The sequence below is a fragment of the Andrena cerasifolii genome, chromosome 7 (assembly GCF_050908995.1).
Source record: "Andrena cerasifolii isolate SP2316 chromosome 7, iyAndCera1_principal, whole genome shotgun sequence".
NCBI lineage: Eukaryota > Metazoa > Arthropoda > Insecta > Hymenoptera > Andrenidae > Andrena > Andrena cerasifolii.
Genome location: NC_135124.1, coordinates 13,499,724 through 13,517,992, shown reverse-complemented (window position 1 = coordinate 13,517,992; position 18,269 = coordinate 13,499,724). Strand labels below are relative to the sequence as shown.

The following is an 18,269-nucleotide window of genomic DNA, read 5'->3' as shown; positions in this document are numbered from 1 at the left end:
TTAAGACAGCACGTTTTAGTAAGTGGATTTATTCAGGTACGTTACTTCTCTACCGTATCTCCGATGCGTGGTAACTATAAGACCAAACGCAGCGGCATGTTCGCGTATGCATTTGTCCTCCTCCGGTGTTAGAGATTCGGGAAGCGGTTGCCTCAAAAGTTGAGCGTCTCCCGAGAAATTCTCGCACATTTCGCGCACAGCTTTTTCGAACGAGGTTTCCACCTTTGCCTTCCGCTCAGTCTTTAAGCAATTTCTCCAAAGCTGCTTCTCTATTTCTATGTACTTTCTCTGCTTCTCGTTGGCCTGCAATTAACAAACGAGGTAAAAAATACTCGCAATCTATTCGTTACAGTTTCATTCTAAAATTGAATAATTTACCAATCGAATTTCTTTAATCGTGTCCGCGTTGTTAGGTTGCAGTCTGAGAGAAAGTTGCAATTTTTCTATCGCTCTATCGTACTCTCCCATTCTGAATAATGCTCGACCATGGCTGTAACATTCAACATAAATTCTACTTCGACCTAGACGGGGATCCTCGGAAAATTTAAAATGCTTTTTACACAACATACTTGAAGAAGGTTTTTGCTGTTGGTGTAGGTATTCTGTTGCACGCGATACAAACTCGACGCGGCATGTTCACCATATTGTAACAGACCGCAAGGTTGCTATAGCCTCTTGAAAGTAACTTGTTGTATTCATCTTCTTCTTGCTGATTCTTTAACTCTGCCTCTTCCAACCATTGAACACCTTTTGAATAACTGATAAAACATTTACACACGTATAATCAACAACATGTGCACGATTCGCATTAATGAATTGCTTCAATATGCAAAGGATCAAGCAAACTTACTCTCGTATCGCTTGCTTGATCTTTTGCTTATTGAAGCAATCCTTGGCCGTACTAAACTTCGCTTGCACCCGCTTAACGACATTCGCAAATATTCTTCTCTCTTCTATAGACAAGTTCTCAAGAGTCTCGATAGATCCATTGTCCACGTAGTCGATTAGGTGCACAATGAACAAAATCTCTTCATTCGGAGGAATGCGAGGAGCGCAGCCGTATTGTCCATATGCCAGATCAGGATGTATGATAAAGACAGCAATTTCATGCTTCTGCATAGTCAATATGCCTATCTCTAAGCCTGGTATTAAAGCTCCTTGATTCAGGCGAAAAGTCTCCGAACCTCCTCGCGCGAAGCTGGAGTCGAATGGTTCGTCCCTATACTCGAAATGTCCCATGTATCTTATAATAATTTGTGCATCGAATGGCACGACCTCTCCAATGCCTTTCTGCTTCACTAGCTTCATAACCTACGAAGAATATATGAGAAATGTATTATTCTTCGAGATGTTGAGAACATAATGATATTTTAGAAAGACTGTTCTTTACCTTGCCATTTCCAAACACACTGGTCATTTTAGACTTCACCTTTTCGAAGCTAATACCACACAGAGTAACGGTATCAGGTTTGTTATCGTCATTGTCGTCGTCCTCGTCTTCAAAATCATCCATGTTCAAAAGATTTAATGCTTCTTCGTTAGATAATGGTACTTCCGACGAGAAAGAGAATTCTTCTTCGTCATTTTGATACTCGTCGCCGACCTCGAATACAACACCGTCCTCCAACGTTAAGTCGCTGAAATAAATATTGCGATTTACTATTCTTTTACCTTATAATTAGGTATATAACTTACGGCAAAATTTCTTTAATTTCACGTACCTGAGAGTGAATCCATTCGACGCATTCACGTGCTTTGCCATTTTAACGATAGCTCGTAAGTACTTACAAGCACGTTGGATATACCGGAACGTTGATTCTTCCTGATTTCAATGATAATACGAATGATAACGGAATGATACTCTTATTTCAGTCGTCTATAATCTTAATTCTACCAGGCTACCACTGGCTGCTTATCGTTGCTTTCAAAATTTCAAACTCTCAGCACTCTCAGATTTCAACGAGAGGCAAAAGTCAGGCAAAGTATACTTCAGTGATTCTCAACCAGTGGGTCGCGAAGTGTTTTCTGGGGGATCGTCACGGTCTTCGTGATTTTTTAATATTATTAAGTTATATTCTGAAATATCTATTTTTAATGTTTTTTCTTTACATTATTGAATTTACCTTACCTTATATGGGGGCGGGTTCCGCAGGTTATTTGAATAGTGTAAAAGGGGATCGCGGCTCAAAAAAGGTTGGGAAATACTGGTATATCCCTACCCCTCTGTTACACAGGGATCGGCGGGCTTAAGCTATGCTGATGGAGGGGGAAATAAATATGTGCGTGACTGACGCCAGCGCCAAGCCAGCCAGGTGGCGCCAACGCGAACCGACACCACGGCCAACCAGCGGGAAATATGTTATCGATGCTGTTTGGCCATGGCGTCACTCGCTTGGCGCTGACATTGGTTCGTCTCCAATCGTGGCGTCTCACGCACCATTCCCACCGCTCCTATTTTTCCGTAGATTTACGGATTTTTTACTTTATCTACGGATTTACAGATTTTAAACTGAAATCTACGGATTTTTTACCTTTTTCATGAGTTAGTAACCTACATGCAGCAAAAGAATCACTTTTTTTTGTAACGACTAAGAGCGACATCTATTACCATTGATTTTACGATCCAAACCGCCGATTTACTGCGGGTCGCTAAATTCCACTTCACTACAAGAACTTTTCATCACAATTAATCGCTGGAATTCAAGTTATTATTTTCTAGTTCTACTACCCTGCATTTTCAACGAGTACAATAGGAATTAGCAAAGTTGATTTCAGAATCTTTGCATGCGAACTTTTTTAATTCCTTTTCGTGAGTTTACGTCGGGACAAAAGTTTTTGGCGAAAACGACTTTCGGGGAAACATTATTCCTCGCAATTCGTTTCGGGGTCTATTAATTGGTGTCCTCTTCCTGTTTTCGAACTCTGAACAAGATCTTTCTCACGTATGCCACCCGCATGGCGCATCCTTAATATTACTTTCTCGGCTTTCAAATTTCGCTCCTGATTTACCTATCGATTATATACATTTCTCTGACTACGTTCGCGTGGTCACGCAACAATATGTAAACATTGGCTATATGAAACTACTATTGTGATCTATTTACGAAGCACGCTTCATTCGCAACAAAACGGATTGTACAAGAAAAAGCGAATAATTAGAATATCTATCATGAATAATAAAACGTTCCTCGATATCGATGACACGATACTAAATAAAAACTTAACATTACCTGTGAGTAGATGATTATACAGTTGATATACTGAGATTAATATCCACAGCATAAATTGTTCTTCTTTCTAGGGAAACGCCGCAAAAGATGACTTTATAATGAAACAGCCCGAATCAAAACCTTTCTTTATAATCCAACCTATGCCGGGTAATTTACGTCAACGTCTAAAAGTGACGATAGTTACCCATATCGGATTCAAACACATCATTTCTCTTAGCGTAATGTTTCAGGTGTATGCGTAAAAGCAAAGACCGAAGATGGAGAAAAGATCTTTGTGAACATATGTACATCAGATAAAATACCCCCACCCGAAGATATATCAGATGCAAAACTTTTTGTGATGACATGTTCGACCGAAAGTATAGACTATGTAATGCCCATGAGTATTGGTACTGAAAGGCTGGAATCCGATAAAGGTGCCTAATTTTTACAGCTGAATTTCAGGGATAAGGAATTTCTGCCAGCGTGAAACATTTTGTATTACAGACGGACGGCCCTGCGTAACTTGCGATGTCGCAGTCAACACGACGTATTTCGAGAAATGCCAAAAGAAGAAAATGTTTTTAATATTCACTGTTTTAGTCATACTTGATGGCGTAGCGAATAAGTTCAATAAAACTTTCAACAGAGAGGGCTACGTGATTCTGAAAAATCGAAAGGTGCGCTTCGCCTTCAACGAAGTAGGCAAAGCGACACGGGGACTAAATTTAGCTTATGTGCAGGTTATTGGGAAACTGCAGCAACACAAGATTGAAAATCGGGAACCACGAGGTCGTCCACAGGCTCAGAAGCCACTCATTGAGGAGCTCAAGCCCTCTGTTAAAAGCAGTCCTAAAACGACAAGTAGAAGCAATGAAATAAAAATTGAAAATAATCAAGTGAATTCAAAATCGAATTATGTACTATTAAAGCAGCCTTTAGAGGGAGCAGCCACACATTTGATTGGTTTATTTGAAATGCCAAAAGGGGTAAGACACTTGAAACTATATATACGATCAGTGATGCAGATAAACACAGATTGTACTTTACACAGATTACCGGTGTGGATGTCCAAGTACTTCTGGATCAAGATCGAATTGTAATTACCGTTGATAATAGTAATTTCGCGTACGACCTCTCAATTCCATATACTATAAATATAGCACAAGTCAAATGCTCTCTAGATAAAGATCTGAAGGTAAGACTATCTTATTACGAGATACATTTCCTTATCAATATTTCCACATTCAAATTACACTCCTTTTATTTACATCTATTCCAGATATTAAGACTAGATATGCCTGTGCAGGATGCTGCAGATAATACTAAGACTTAATGAATAATAAATACAAACAGGGTATTTCTATCAATTCTTTTATTATAACAAAATCTGCTTCGAGTGTCATATTCACAAACATGAAATAATGCAACACACTAATCATGTCTTACAGACGATAAAATGTAAGACACGATATTTTCTACTTCGACTAATTTTATTTCTTAGCGGAAATAGAGATTCAGTGTGCGTAAATGGCATAATTACTATTAAAACTACGAAGGTAAAAAATGTTACAAATGGCGCTAAATATGCGTCAGATACATTTTAAAAAATCTATCATTACCTACTCTAAACTATTTTATGTACATAAAAATTATATCACAAACACTAGTAGCGGAATGTGGCAATGTACGCGACCATGATAATTACGTTTTATGGCACACTCCATCCAAGGAAATGTGTGAGCTCAGGGATTTTCGCATGCCATTCTTATCATGGAGAGATACGAGTACCTAATCCTACTTTACATCTCTGTGTAGAATGTCGGTCGCTCGATCCCGATTATATTAAAGAAATTTGGCAATAGGTACACTGTATTTAAACCTATCATGAAGCAACTCACATATTTGTGGACTAGATCAACGAGAACCTTATTCCTATCGTTTGAATAATCTTTACTTCTCATAAGGTCCTTGGAATCAACTTTTAATATGGCAGACATTATTCCATAACTGAAGGGTTTGCAGACAGTTCTTGTTACAAGAATGCTGCAGAATCCAAGTATCGTTCTAAGTATCATGCAGCCAAACATTGGATAGGAATGCCAGATAATAGTATACGGCGGCGACTTCACGGGAGCCACCATGGCTCCAGTAGTATAATTAAGCCAGGCTCCTACGTGAACTCCGGTGGTAACACTCACCACCATGCTGGTATCACCTCTACGATAAAAAAATTGTCAGTTAGAATCATCTTTTAAGGGGTCATTCTGGTAATCACGCCGCAAAATTCGGCAACATTCGGGCTTTTTTTATCAGTGAATACAACGAATAACAATTTCAAACTTTTTTTCATTTATTAAGCTACTTGTAATGTATACGGAACAATTTTTTAAATACACTTTTAATTGTGTTTTTTCAATGTTATCTGGAGTTCAAAATCGCGCCTTTCAGTTTGGTTTTTTTGTTTCGGATGAGTCTGTGAGCAGAAATCACTCCCGCCGTCTTTTCAAAGACGCGATTTTGAAAAAACACAATTAAAAGTGTATTTAAAAAATTGTTCCGTATACGTTATAAGGAGATTAATAATTGAAAAAATAGTTTGACAGTGTTATTCGTTGTATTTGCTGAGAAAAAAAGCCCGAATTTTGCGGCGTGATTACCAGAATGACCCCTTAAGGTGTCTATAAAATATGAGACTGTTTTGTTTCGTACCTGGTCGGTGTCCATTTTTTATCGCAAGGATAGTAAATTATGACACCTATGCTAATGGCAATTAAGGTCATCATACCCCAGAAATTTGAAATTATATAGTAGTCCGTCGTGTCCACTAAAGGTATTAGTGGAATCATTAATGCAACGGCTAGTATCAAGCCTGCTAGTATGTCTAACACTGTGTGCATACCCAAATAGAGTCTGCTCATACACACAAGTGTACACCTTTCAACACACAAAGATAGTTATACTTTAGGTCCCTTATTAGCTCCATCAATCGGCAGTTGAGGCGTAATGTATCACTTACCAGAGAAAAGCAATTGCGCAGCCAATAGGAAGAGGGTAAATATATCTATTCATTGTAAATAATACAACGCTGAATGGGATTGATATGCCAATCATAGCATGGGTGGATGGCATTCCGTACTCTTCTGCCCATTTCGTTTGCAATCGAACTGCTGGTGGGCATGCAGGCCTTGGCCAACGTATTACATCTTTTAACATTTGTCCTGAACGAATGTTCTTTTATATACAGATCCACTTAGCAATAAAGCCTATTAAATTTTGTTGGATGTTTACTTACCTATCGACATAATAATAGCCCACACTAAAACTACTCTCCTACCCACAGCACCATCAACATTCCAAAACCAGAATGGTATGAACGTTGAATAAAATATTTCATCCCCTAATTCGGTGCCGAATAAGAACAGATAATACCAAAAGTAGTTCGTTATGGTATAATTCGAAGTCTCGCCGATCGGAGAAATTTCTTTTTCCTCGCTGTTCGATGGGATAATGTTAGCCGCATTGACAGTTCTTTTCTCGACGCGCGTATAACCGTTTTCTTTCGTTTCCCCGCGAATCGGCGGACCATTATTGGAAATGTGTTCAAGTTTCCGAAACGTGATATCGCGCGTCTCGCTACCCAAACTCTCCTCGCGAAGGTGCTTCAAATTCTTCCCATAATGAATTTCGACACCGAACTTCTTTTGAATCTCCGCGACCAACGAGGAATCTTTTAAATGCTCCACAATTTCCGGCCACATGTCTCCTACATGGAACGCACGGTGTTCATCGCGAAAGAAACATTTTTTTCTTCGACTATCTAACGATACATATACGGCGATAAGTGGATTCTTGGAGCTGAGCTTAGGCACTTTTACAAGGAAAAAGACAATGTAACTCAAATATATCTATGCACAGCGTAGATAATAATTAAACTATCGAAGTCATTATTCCTTTTCGCGGCATAAGGCCACTTCCAATTAGAGAATTATTTAAGAATTGTACGACCTAGTACGTAAGAGAAGTTGGAAAATGGAAAATGCAAATGCTCTGTACTTTCGGCGCATTCAGGCGAATGTGAAACCGAAAACTGCTCCATACATTATCCCGAAACATAGCACTCTTCACGAATTTCGCACTCTACTGCATTGCATCACGTATGCTTACATTATGAACTGTTATGATTGTTCTGAACGCTATATTGCATGTCAAACCAAATAGGTATTACAGTTTATGTATGGTTGCTTACAAGGAACCGACTACCACCGACTACGGAGAATGAGCTCCACAGATGGCGACTGTGATGCCAATAGGCACAGCGAGGTATAGGACCTCTTAGGGTGCGTTCCACTTGCACCAAAATCACCCACTGCGATTTTAACCCAGACCTTCCATGGAAATAATGTGCGCAGTGGGCGATTTTGGTGCAAGTGGAACGCACCCTTAATACCTCGTCTGTGCAATAGGAATGTATACCCTATTCGGCCAAACTTCCGAAAACCCCCATGTTCCAGATTGGCTGAAATTTTGGAAGCACTTTCATTTTGCATAGAAATAATGTTTGCGAGAAGGATTTTTGGCGACTTGCAACTTTTTTCACCATTTTGATGTCATTTCCTACCTTACGACGAAATGTAGTGTACGTAACATAGGAAGTGACACTTAAATGATAAAAAAATAATTTCAAGTCGCCAAAAATCCTTCTCGCAAACATTCTTTCAATGCAAAATGAGGCTATACTTCCGAAAACCGGTCAAACCCGATTGGGCTGAAATTTTGCAAATAGCTTCATTTTGCATAAAAATAACGTTTGCGAGAAGGATTTTTGGCGACTCGAAAATTTTTTTTTTACCATTTCAATGTCATTCTCTATCTTACCGACAGAGCGGAGAATCGGATTCAACAGTTATTCAGTGCATTCTCCTTATTAATCTCCTAAAATCTATAAAACAGAGATCAACTTAGAAAGAGATATCAGCTTGATACTGGGTATTAGTATTGGTTTTGGGCTAGTTTGGGGCGGGGGGCGCGCGCCCGCTCGCGGGCGCGTAAAGCATGGTAGCGAACCGATGTGAGTTTACACGGGGCCAAGCTTCAATGCATTCTCAACATTATTGAACGATATTAAATATGTATATACAGGAGAATAATAAGGAGAATGCACTGAATAACTGTTGTATCCTATTCTCGACTCTGTCGGTAAGGTAGGGAACGGCATTGAAATGGTAAAAAAAAAATTCGAGTCGCCAAAAATCCTTCTCGCAAACGTTATTTTTATGCAAAATGAAGCTATTTGCAAAATTTCAGCCCAATCGGGTTTGACCGGTTTTCGGAAGTTTCGCCCAAAATGAAACTGTTACCAAAATTTCAGCCAATTTGGAACATGTGGATTTTCGGAAATTAAGGAAACGAACGAATGTTCGTACTTATGAATTCTGCAGTAGATGTCGCTGCAAGCACGACAGTAAAAGCGCGGGATTTTATCAGTTTTATTAATTTTAAGAAAAAAGCAGGGTTTACATATTCATAAATTAAGAAAAAGAACTTAATAAAAAAGGGGTCGATTTTCATCATTTTATTTCATGGGTTATCTCCGGTCGTTTATACAGGGATAATAATTCGTATTATACGAATTGAAATAAAACAATCATAAAAAAGACCCACCCCCCTGTGTCCCATACTGTATAAAATACAATATACAGTGCGTAATACTCGCTAAAAATGCGATAATAAACCTTTCGCATATTTATCATTTCTTTAAAATTCATTCATCCGTCGAAATACATGCGCGAAATGAAAATTTATCACAGAAACACTTTTTTTAACGATCAAATGGCGGCTATCGATTCGAATTCCTCTACGACTGAAACATATGTCCGATGAGAGCGAAGTTTTTAACAGCTAAAGAAACATCAGAGGTGTCCGAAGTCGAATGGACATGTAAATCCGGCGTGCCGACAGGACTTACGCTATCGATACCAGGAGAATTCATTCTCTGGATATCGTTAACATAGACTTTGCTTTCCTGCGCAGTCAACGGAAGGATGACTTCGTTCAGATGGGCCTGCGGTAGAATTGTGATAATGGGAGTCACGCTCGGCGAAGAGGTTTCAGACTGACAATAGTTCTGCGCATTTCGATACTGAGCCTTACATTTCTTCTCGTGCACGAATAAGCTGCCGTTGTGGCTGTACGCCGTGCCGCAAATCTTACAAGCGTACGGTTTCTCACCGGTATGCGTGAATCTATGCTCCTTCAAGTACTTGAGTCTCCTGAACGATTTCCCGCAAGTCTTGCAATGGTAGTTGGCCTCCCCGGTGTGCGTTGTAATGTGCGCTTTAAGAGTGCACGATTTGGCGAAGGCTGCGCTGCAGAAGTGACAAACAAACGGTCTGTCGCCGGTGTGCGTCCTCTCGTGATTGATGCAGTTTGAATTCGACGTGAATCCTCTTCCGCAGTACTTGCAAACGTGAGGCTTATACCCAGTATGCGTTCGCATGTGGAACATGAGGCCTGTATTCTGCCGAAACGTTTTGCTACATATATGGCACAAGAATCGCTTGAAATTCGCATCCTCCTGTTCTTTGGCGCGTTCATGAATCATCACGTGCCTCTGCAGTTTCGTCTCCGTTTCGAAAGATTTATTACAGTCGTCGCATCGATAGGACTTCAACATCTCACTCGCCTTCTGTTGGTCCTTTTCCTTTTCCTCGCAGGTACACGCGTCGCCACAGCTCGCGCAACCTTCCTCTTGCGAGTTGTGCGTGTTCAGCTGATGCTTCTGTAGAGATCTTTTAGTATCGTACGATTTTCCACAAATTATACAAGGGAAACCTTTCTCCTCGTTATCCGAGTCGAGCTCCTCCCTTATCCAGCTATTTATTAACTTAATTGCCGACTTTTCGTCGGATGGCTTCTGTGGCTCTAAAGAAGCCTTATCTTCGTTGTGACCATACCGATTCTTGTGGCTTTCTAATCTGTCTTGACGGAAGAATTTCATATTGCAGACTGTACAAACGAATCTCTTCTCGATGTGCTGCAACAAATGCTCCTCAAGCAATTTATCGTGCAGATAGCATTGGTCGCAGTACGTACATCGATGCACCGTTCTACCGTCCGGGGAGTCGGACTTTTTACTCGTAACAGTATCCGAATTTAATAAACGTAGATTAGAGCTTTTATGTTCAGACTTCAATGTACTATTTCCATTATTTGCACGTGCCCCTTTTGTCACAGCTCTGCCTTCAGATTCGTCAATATTTTCCAATTTCCTCTTGTCCCTAATCTCTTTCAAAATGGAGAGAACCTCTTTCGGATTCGCCCTTTTATGAACGTTTAAATGTCGCACCATAGTGTCGGTTTTCTTAAAACTCTTATTACATATTCTACATAATACTGGTTTAAGTTTCTCTTTAACTTTGTGCAATTTGCTATGCTTCACCAATTTGTCAAGCTGGAAAAACTGTTTATCACATTTATCACAAGTGTATTTCTCCTCGTTGTGAGAAGATATGTGCTTGTCCAGATACTTCTTACTGGAGTAACACCTATTACATTTTGGACAGCTGTACGAATTACAAGACTCCGTGTCATTAGTATTCCCGGAATGCTCATTTTCTATGTCCCTCTTAACATTCGCGTTCTTCTTTATGTACTGCCTTTGCCTCTCTTTATGATTTCTCAGATTCTCCATGGATGTCACCCTCTTGAACATCGTCGTTCTCCTTGTTCTATAAGCCTCCCTTTTTTCACATCGCGCTTGCTTACATTTAATATTGTCATTACTCAGGTGGTCATTAGGTTCGTTGTATTCTACATGGTTAGATTCAGTAATTGTCCTACGCTCCTCGATAAACCCGACACCAGTATTGCAATCTATAATCGGAGAGACATTAAGGTCCGCCGGAGAAGCTACATTAGTTTCCATTTTTATAAAATCGGAGGTAAAGGTATAGTCTGTCTGGCAACATTGGTCCTGGCAAAGAAAAACCACATGATTAAAACCTTTTACTTCCATTTATCCTTCGCTCGTGCACGAATACCCACTTTGGTGGTCTTAAACTGATTTGTATTGCACTCTGCTCTCAGTTTCCCGTACAGCTCCCTTAGCCAGATATCCGATTGCTCGCATTGCTTTCTTAACTCGTGAGCATTGTCGACTCTTGTCATACATTTCGCGCAGATACTGGCTGGCAAACCATCGTTCTCCGTGATCTAACCAACAGGAGCCCTTATTAATAAGGCGGTAAAGAGGAAAGAGAAAAGCCAGGAGAAAAATGTTTAAATTATAAACTGACCTCCACGCCGCTGCACAGCCGCAGCTTCTCGGATACAGAAATGCCCGCGCTATCGAAATCATTTTGCTTAGCACCGAAAACGCAGTGGTTACTTTGATTCGTTGTAAGGCAAATGCGGCAAAGATCGCTAGGATCGAGTAGAATTCTAGCTCTATTTTCTACCTCCATTGGATCCCAGTAAAAACGAACGCTCGACCGAAACTATATTTACATTCGAGCTTTATAATCATCAATACGTCATTATTCGGATACGATGCAGCTGGATGCAGCAATGCTTACCATTGCGAGCAGTCGAGCACCTTATTTCATTCGCCCACGAATGTTCATTGATGTTCATCCGTGTTTCTAGCGGAGTTTCTATGACGGCGTTATGAAACTTAAATGATCTTTACGCGGAAAGAAATTATTGAAAATTAGGATCTTACATCGTTATTCGATACTATTGACAATCATACGGTAGAGGCAGCGCACTTACTTTTACCTTTAAAGAAAAAAATCAAAAGTATCGAAGAGGGAGGATGAGTAGATAGACACGGGGGCAATCTGTTTACTCTACTTAGTTGTTCGTGACATAAGCAGACACTGTGCGACAGTAAACACCGACGGCTAGCGATTAGAGCCCCTTTATATGATAAATAATAATCTTTTAACTGTAACAAGTACGAACGGTTGCGGAAATGGAGGATTTACCGCAAAAGAAAATACGAGGGAGCGTGGCCGACGAATCCGGTGGCGAGGAAGACAGAAAGTTTATTGAGAAGTGCCCGAACCAGCACTTAACCTACGACGTATTGAGAATTATATTCAAACATTTAAACGGGATGGATATGTCGAGCGTCTCGATGGTGTGCAGGTGCGGTCTCGATTACCCATTTTCAGAGCGTTCTCTGCAATTTAAATATAAGGGAGAAACTCATTTCTTTTATTGGAAAGGTCTACTTCTGCGCAACGAAGTGAATCGTCAGCCTCCCGTACATATTACGAGATTTCCTGGCCGGTTTGCGTAGAGGCTTCGTAAAATGCTCTACCACGTAGCGCTTTATATTGCAGATCCTGGCTAGAAGCGGCAAATAACGAGAAACGAACTAGGGGCCCTATATGTTTTAGAGAATGCGTAGCATGCTTCGCGAGCGAGAAACAGAGCATGGAATATTTTAAGTCGCAAATCATTAAGAGATTACGGATAAAACCCGCATTGGGATTATTCTTCACAGTTTCGTCTATGCCATTTATAAAAGAAGGTATTTTTAATTCCCAATCCACCTATCTTTCGACATCAGACAGTACTCTCATCTCTAATGGTAACATCTTTGTTCCGTCAAGATTGCCACTGCAAAGTTCTTCCCACAAATTGCGATACCGTAACATTGGGTACGAACGGGATTGTAATCGACGACACAGAAGTTGAAAATAATGTGCACCAAGTTGTGTGCGCTTTTCTACCCGAGATACCCGACGTATCCATCAAGACATTCACCATTGGAGGGAATTCGACGACAAAGAGGGACATATCAAAATCCATGGAGAAATGCACCGAAGAAATGAAAAAGGTTCTGACGTGTGGAAAGAATCATGGGAAATCCAAATGTTTGTTACTATTCTCTGATGGGCGAGGTTGCCTATTAGCAGTAAAAATCGCAAACGCCTTGAAACGATGGTAAAGACTTTAAAGATTTATGATAATTAATGTTAACTGGCCTTCCAGAGATACGAAAGCATTGTTCTCCTTCAATTTAGTTACGCCGCGGGTGAACTTTCCGTGTGGGGAGGAGTGGCCAAGGATCTACTAGTATGTAACGCGAAAGACAACAAAAATGACCAATGCGGAGAGTTCCCGTTCTGCGTTGCCATTACGCTGACTGGGCCGATAGACACCTGGTCTGTAATCGTCGATAAAACCTGTAAAACTAAGGAGCGGGTCGAACAGCGACTGAAATCATTCAAGGAGCGCGTTTGTTTAAAGAAACATTCCATGGGATTCATGTTCGCGTGCTGCGCGCGCGGAGCAAGTATGTTCGACGAATGTAACGTGGAGTCGACCATTTTTAAGGCATTATTTCCGGAAGTACCGTTGGTAGGATGTTTTGGCGACGGAGAATTTGGCGAGAATTCGATACCGAGCGGTAGGTAGCTCTCCACGTTCTATGCGACGTAGAAGGCTACATAGAATCTTGTGATACATGTTACTGATTTTTGCAGGATCCTCTAGTAAAAAGACAACATGGTACAATGAGACTACTACCGTTTTTCTGATAATCACGTACGGTTGAAACTGCACAACGCGGAAGTGAATCTCTATATTACCGTGATTTTACAGGGGACTTTAAACTGATACCATTGGATCTGGATGTACGCGGAGTACATTAGATCGTTAGAAAAGAATAAGTTAACTGTTTCGTCTTATATCAAGGAAAAATGTGTTACATGACAATGTGTGATAATATATTCTATGTTCGTATAACACGTCTTTTTCCCCCCTTTTAAGTCCCTGTAGAATTATTTCCTTTCCGTTCGAGTTAAAAGAAAGGCACAAAGAAGTGATGGCTTCCTACGCGATTAGCAGAATAATTATCAGCGCCCCTTTAATATCGCGTACGCGTTACTGTTTACTTTCGCGCGATACGAAAATATCCGGTATGCCCGGCGGTTAATTGGGCAAGAACCTGCACCTCTTTGAATACGATTATAATGTTTAAAGCAACGTCGAGCAACCACTTGGCAGTATTTCCGCACGCACGATACCGTGTTGCAGATAAACCGAAAGAAACTGGGCCATTCGAGGGTCCGCTAACGTTCATTATGACAGTGTCAGGGTTTATAAGAAGGTTTCACCCTGCGGTTCTCGCCATGCGATTGGGACGGACGAGAGAATTCGGTGGACGTTCTCCGTGCTGAAGTTTTCACTCTTGCAATCAAATTACGGTGCAGCAAAATGATCGTACGAAGTACATGCGCACAGATTGCAACATTGCTTATTGCCTTTCGCGAATTCACACTTTGTCGGACATGGAACAGCGGTTTGCAAGACAGATACGATGGATACGGAGAAGACTGGATCTTCATGCCCGATGGAAATGACCAACCCCAAGTGGCGGTATTAAAACACGAAGAAATTACGACACGAGGCATTTTTGACGAATCAGAAGTCACTTATATCCTTTATACCCGGTATATAATCGCTTTAGAATATATACTTTCTTCTATATAGTAACGGATCTTTTAAGAAATATAATACTATGCGCTTGAAGGTCCGGCCCAAAAAATGGTACTGCATTGTACACGAACGATACCGCAAGACTCGGTGCATCTACTTTCGATCCCTCCCGACGAACCAAAGTTATAACACACGGGTGGAAATCGAGCGCTCTGAGTGCTGGGCCTGTCAACTTGAAAGAAGGTACTTTATTCTCACGAATGCTACCTTGGAGAAAGACCACGTTTCAAGATCCATTCTAATTGCGTAGCGTATTTAACTTTGGGCGATTACAACGTCATCCTTGTCGATTGGCAACCTCTGGCTGCCAGCACGTTCTACCTCGGCCCGATGCGCAATACCGAGAGAGTAGGAAAAACGGCTGCCGAGTTTATAGACTTCCTAGTCGCTGAAACAGGCCTGAAAACCGAGAACATTCATTTCCTTGGTACGTGCCGATAGAGTTAAACCCAATATATAATTGCTATAGCTTAATCATTATACGTTTAAGGGCATTCCCTTGGAGCACACGTAGCTGGAAACACCGGAAGTTCCGTGACTTCTGGTCGCTTGGGAAGAATAACTGGCTTGGATCCTGCTCTGCCAGGAGTTCATTTGCTTACATCCGACAAAACTCGCCTGGATTCTACGGACGCGTCGTTCGTTGACATTATTCATTCCTGCGGTGGCGTGTTAGGGTACCTGCAACCACTAGGCAGCGTCGATTTTTACCCAAACGCGGGAACGGCCGTTCAACCTGGTTGCTGTTGCGTGCCGGAAGTAAAAGGTAATCATTCTTATATATTACACAGTTTCCCAACAAGCACGTGCATGTTTTCTCTCTGCAGAGGCGTGCAGTCACGGGCGTGCCTACGTATACTTTACGGAAAGCATCGTTTCCAAAACGGGATTCACGGCGAGGAAGTGCAACACATGGGATCAATTTATGGGCGGTAATTGCAATCGGTCCGACACTGCGCTGATGGGAGAGCATGTTAGTAAAGTGGCCACGGGAACGTACTTTCTCAAGACGAGATCCGAAACGCCCTACGCTTATCAAGAAGAGATAACGGACAACACGGTTTAAATGGCAATATTCAACGATATTTCATCGAACGTGGAAAGAAACTTGTACATAATATGGGCAACTATATTACATGGAAGACAGCTGATGTAAAATATTCCATTTTAATAAATAATAATTACAGTATTTTACATTTAAGATACAACAAGCTGTTTTCTTCCATACTCTGCCAGTTTCCCAATGTCTGTCTCAGTTTAAAATGTCAAATATTATTTTACCTTACCTACAAAATACACATTGGTTCGATGTAACTAACATTTTCCGACAACTTCGGGAATGATTTAGGATTTAGAAGCTTAGATCGGTTTGTAAAGCAGGGTCGTGACGTATTTCTTGCGGTAGCGATGCGTCGCCGACAAAACCATCACGCTATCTTTGATACTTAAAGCGTACAGATGATTCAACATTACATGATTCGGTTCTGGTAGAAGCGTCGGCTCGCACTGTAATCATAGAAACCATTTAGTTTCGTGAAGAGCGGACGCTTGTTTACGGGTTTATACCTAGTCAGGCGGCGGAAAATAGGCGAATGTTTGTGAATTTTTTTTGAAAAAGCAGAAGCATATATTCTTACAGAAAATTACCAAAAAAATTACCAAATGTTCTTTAAGTGTTGCTCTTTTAAGCGCAAAAAGTTTTGTAGAAATATACGCTTCTACTTCTTAAAAAAAAAATCACAAATATTCGCCTCTTTTCGGCCACCTGACTAGGTATAACCCCTTAAGATCCTCCGCTCCGTATACTTACAGACAAGGGAGTATCTTTATTCAGAATGACTTGCAGCAGATGTGGAGGCAATATCGGCGGTCCAGCCACTTTCTCCCACGGCCTGTGAGGAGGAATGTCCTGAGCGTACTCCGTTTGAGCGCTACTGGTAATGCCTTCGCTGTCTTTTGCGAGTGCTTGAAATACTTCAAAGTCAGATTTCCTAACAGACACTAAATTGTTCTTGGAACCCATACCATTGTCAATTATTTTCTAGGGAAAACGATTAAAGAGCAACGTGAGAACCACTCCGCAATCTCATATTATACGAATCAAGAAATTGGTCTATTACAATGTCCGGATCGTGTCTCCATTCACCGTCAACGAAGAACTTATACTGATGCTCCCCCTCTGGTAAATCGATGATCGTTACAAAGTCACCGTGACTCTTGACCATCGGCAATGTCTTCCATCCCGTAAAAGTCCCACTGATATAAACTTGTTTACCACCTCCTTCCCACTTGAACACTGTCGGCAGCACTTTGTTGTCCGCTACCTTCGTCCCTTCGGAGACAGTGTTGGAACGCGGACGCTGGGTGCCGAAGTCATCTCCGTCGTGCTGAGTGTTGCTCTATTGGCAAAAGGAATTAAGGTTCTGAAAGTGGGCATTACTATATTATTATAATTCGCAGAGTGCAAGGGTGTATCGGGTATACTTTAGCGTAATAAGCTTCTTCCTCGGACGACTGAAAAACTAATTTCTGAATAATTGGCTTCTTGTCAAATACGAATGCCTGGCCTTCTTTCCCTGGCGATGGCGGAGGGTGGTCTTTGGTATGACGATGTTCTCTGCTCGAGCCGCCACCGTGGTGATGACCAACCGGTTGATTACTCCCTGCGTTGCCCATTATCAGGCCGTAGCTCCTGTCGCGACAATTAGTAAAGGTCACGATCAAAACATTTCCGTTATCTCGCGCACAAATCGCGGACGTGACATGCAGCGAAGTATGTTCATATCCCCACTCCTCTATTGTTTTGTGTACGAGAATTTTAGAATTCGAGGGATCTTCCTCCCTCCTCACCTAAATAAAACGATGATTATGCTTCGAGTTTAATACCGTCCACGGCTATTTCGTTTTCATTGGGACTTCCTGACCTCACCATACGATATTTCCAAGCTGCGAACGGCGAGGAATTAAAACGTCAGGGAACGATACGATAGCACGTACGATTCTATCAGAGACTCGACTAAAAATGCTTGCCCTCGCAGGATCTATTTATCGGCGAAACCGTTGAAAACTGATCTGATCATCGATTACGATTACGACATCACAGACGAGGTATAGAATAGACTTTATATCCGATGTAAATTTTTGTCGCACAGATCGGTGACTTTAGAACCCTCTTTTCGTTTTTCTGTCGCATGCAACGTTATCGATTCACGCTGGAATTCGATCGCAGTCCTACTGACGGTTAGAATTGAAATTAAATACGATGAAAATGGATTTTTACCGTCGACGGTCCTGGAGCCCCACAAATCGGGGACAGAAAAATACATGAGGTGTTCGGTTTATTCTATACCTCGTTTGTGTCTGCTGTTAAAATACAAGAAGCCTTCTATCGATAACTTTCCTCGTACGGAGCGTAATCGCCTGCAACCGTCTCTTTTATCGACCAGTGGACCGGCTTGTTTTTACCAACCGATTAAGTTTGCCACCCGTGTGCTGCCATCTAACTCATAAAATGTTTTCGAACAGGGCGGTACTCGCTTGATTGCGTCA

At 41.3% G+C, this 18,269-nt stretch overlaps 7 protein-coding genes across 9 annotated transcripts; 3 read left to right on the top strand and 4 right to left on the bottom strand.

Moving 5' to 3' along the window:
* Positions 1 to 15: 15 nt before the first annotated feature.
* On the bottom strand, positions 16 to 1,972 carry Shu (inactive peptidyl-prolyl cis-trans isomerase shutdown). The gene is made up of 6 exons (XM_076816473.1): positions 1,722 to 1,972; positions 1,391 to 1,637; positions 851 to 1,311; positions 570 to 758; positions 379 to 490; positions 16 to 303 (listed from the first exon to the last, which is right to left on the bottom strand). The coding sequence occupies exons 1-6, from the start codon at positions 1,760 to 1,762 to the stop codon at positions 16 to 18; spliced, it is 1,338 nt and encodes a 445-aa protein (XP_076672588.1). The 5' UTR covers positions 1,763 to 1,972.
* Positions 1,973 to 3,075: 1,103 nt separating this feature from the next.
* Pih1d1 (PIH1 domain containing 1) lies at positions 3,076 to 4,573 on the top strand. Its single transcript, XM_076816481.1, has 7 exons — positions 3,076 to 3,232; positions 3,302 to 3,377; positions 3,461 to 3,646; positions 3,717 to 3,889; positions 3,953 to 4,198; positions 4,264 to 4,407; positions 4,492 to 4,573. Exons 1-7 carry the CDS (start codon positions 3,170 to 3,172, stop codon positions 4,543 to 4,545), a joined length of 942 nt encoding a protein of 313 aa, XP_076672596.1. The 5' UTR covers positions 3,076 to 3,169; the 3' UTR covers positions 4,546 to 4,573.
* Positions 4,574 to 4,683: 110 nt separating this feature from the next.
* On the bottom strand, positions 4,684 to 7,465 carry LOC143371358 (sphingosine-1-phosphate phosphatase 2). Of its 2 annotated transcripts, XM_076816475.1 has the most exons (5): positions 6,505 to 7,465; positions 6,229 to 6,430; positions 5,922 to 6,146; positions 4,991 to 5,429; positions 4,684 to 4,948 (listed from the first exon to the last, which is right to left on the bottom strand). In XM_076816475.1, exons 1-4 carry the CDS (start codon positions 6,968 to 6,970, stop codon positions 5,012 to 5,014), a joined length of 1,311 nt encoding a protein of 436 aa, XP_076672590.1. In that variant the 5' UTR covers positions 6,971 to 7,465; the 3' UTR covers positions 4,684 to 4,948; positions 4,991 to 5,011. The 2 variants fall into 2 exon arrangements, with proteins under 2 accessions (XP_076672590.1, XP_076672589.1); XM_076816474.1 differs by having other exon boundaries at positions 4,684 to 5,429.
* A 1,304-nt stretch (positions 7,466 to 8,769) lies between these two features.
* Positions 8,770 to 11,921, bottom strand: LOC143371348 (uncharacterized). Its single transcript, XM_076816457.1, has 3 exons — positions 11,507 to 11,921; positions 11,256 to 11,423; positions 8,770 to 11,184 (listed from the first exon to the last, which is right to left on the bottom strand). Exons 1-3 carry the CDS (start codon positions 11,672 to 11,674, stop codon positions 9,067 to 9,069), a joined length of 2,454 nt encoding a protein of 817 aa, XP_076672572.1. The 5' UTR covers positions 11,675 to 11,921; the 3' UTR covers positions 8,770 to 9,066.
* Positions 11,922 to 12,066: 145 nt separating this feature from the next.
* LOC143371360 (F-box only protein 22-like) lies at positions 12,067 to 13,967 on the top strand. Its single transcript, XM_076816476.1, has 5 exons — positions 12,067 to 12,359; positions 12,557 to 12,747; positions 12,830 to 13,163; positions 13,244 to 13,629; positions 13,706 to 13,967. Exons 1-5 carry the CDS (start codon positions 12,184 to 12,186, stop codon positions 13,774 to 13,776), a joined length of 1,158 nt encoding a protein of 385 aa, XP_076672591.1. The 5' UTR covers positions 12,067 to 12,183; the 3' UTR covers positions 13,777 to 13,967.
* A 102-nt stretch (positions 13,968 to 14,069) lies between these two features.
* Positions 14,070 to 15,914, top strand: LOC143371362 (pancreatic triacylglycerol lipase). The gene is made up of 5 exons (XM_076816478.1): positions 14,070 to 14,674; positions 14,755 to 14,903; positions 14,971 to 15,147; positions 15,211 to 15,486; positions 15,548 to 15,914. Exons 1-5 carry the CDS (start codon positions 14,439 to 14,441, stop codon positions 15,784 to 15,786), a joined length of 1,077 nt encoding a protein of 358 aa, XP_076672593.1. The 5' UTR covers positions 14,070 to 14,438; the 3' UTR covers positions 15,787 to 15,914.
* On the bottom strand, positions 15,869 to 17,901 carry Alc (5'-AMP-activated protein kinase subunit beta-1). Of its 2 annotated transcripts, none has more exons than XM_076816482.1 (5): positions 17,645 to 17,901; positions 17,205 to 17,412; positions 16,841 to 17,119; positions 16,531 to 16,761; positions 15,869 to 16,226 (listed from the first exon to the last, which is right to left on the bottom strand). In XM_076816482.1, the coding sequence occupies exons 1-5, from the start codon at positions 17,650 to 17,652 to the stop codon at positions 16,080 to 16,082; spliced, it is 873 nt and encodes a 290-aa protein (XP_076672597.1). In that variant the 5' UTR covers positions 17,653 to 17,901; the 3' UTR covers positions 15,869 to 16,079. The 2 variants fall into 2 exon arrangements, with proteins under 2 accessions (XP_076672597.1, XP_076672598.1); XM_076816483.1 differs by having other exon boundaries at positions 17,571 to 17,899.
* Between the last annotated feature and the right edge of the window lie 368 nt (positions 17,902 to 18,269).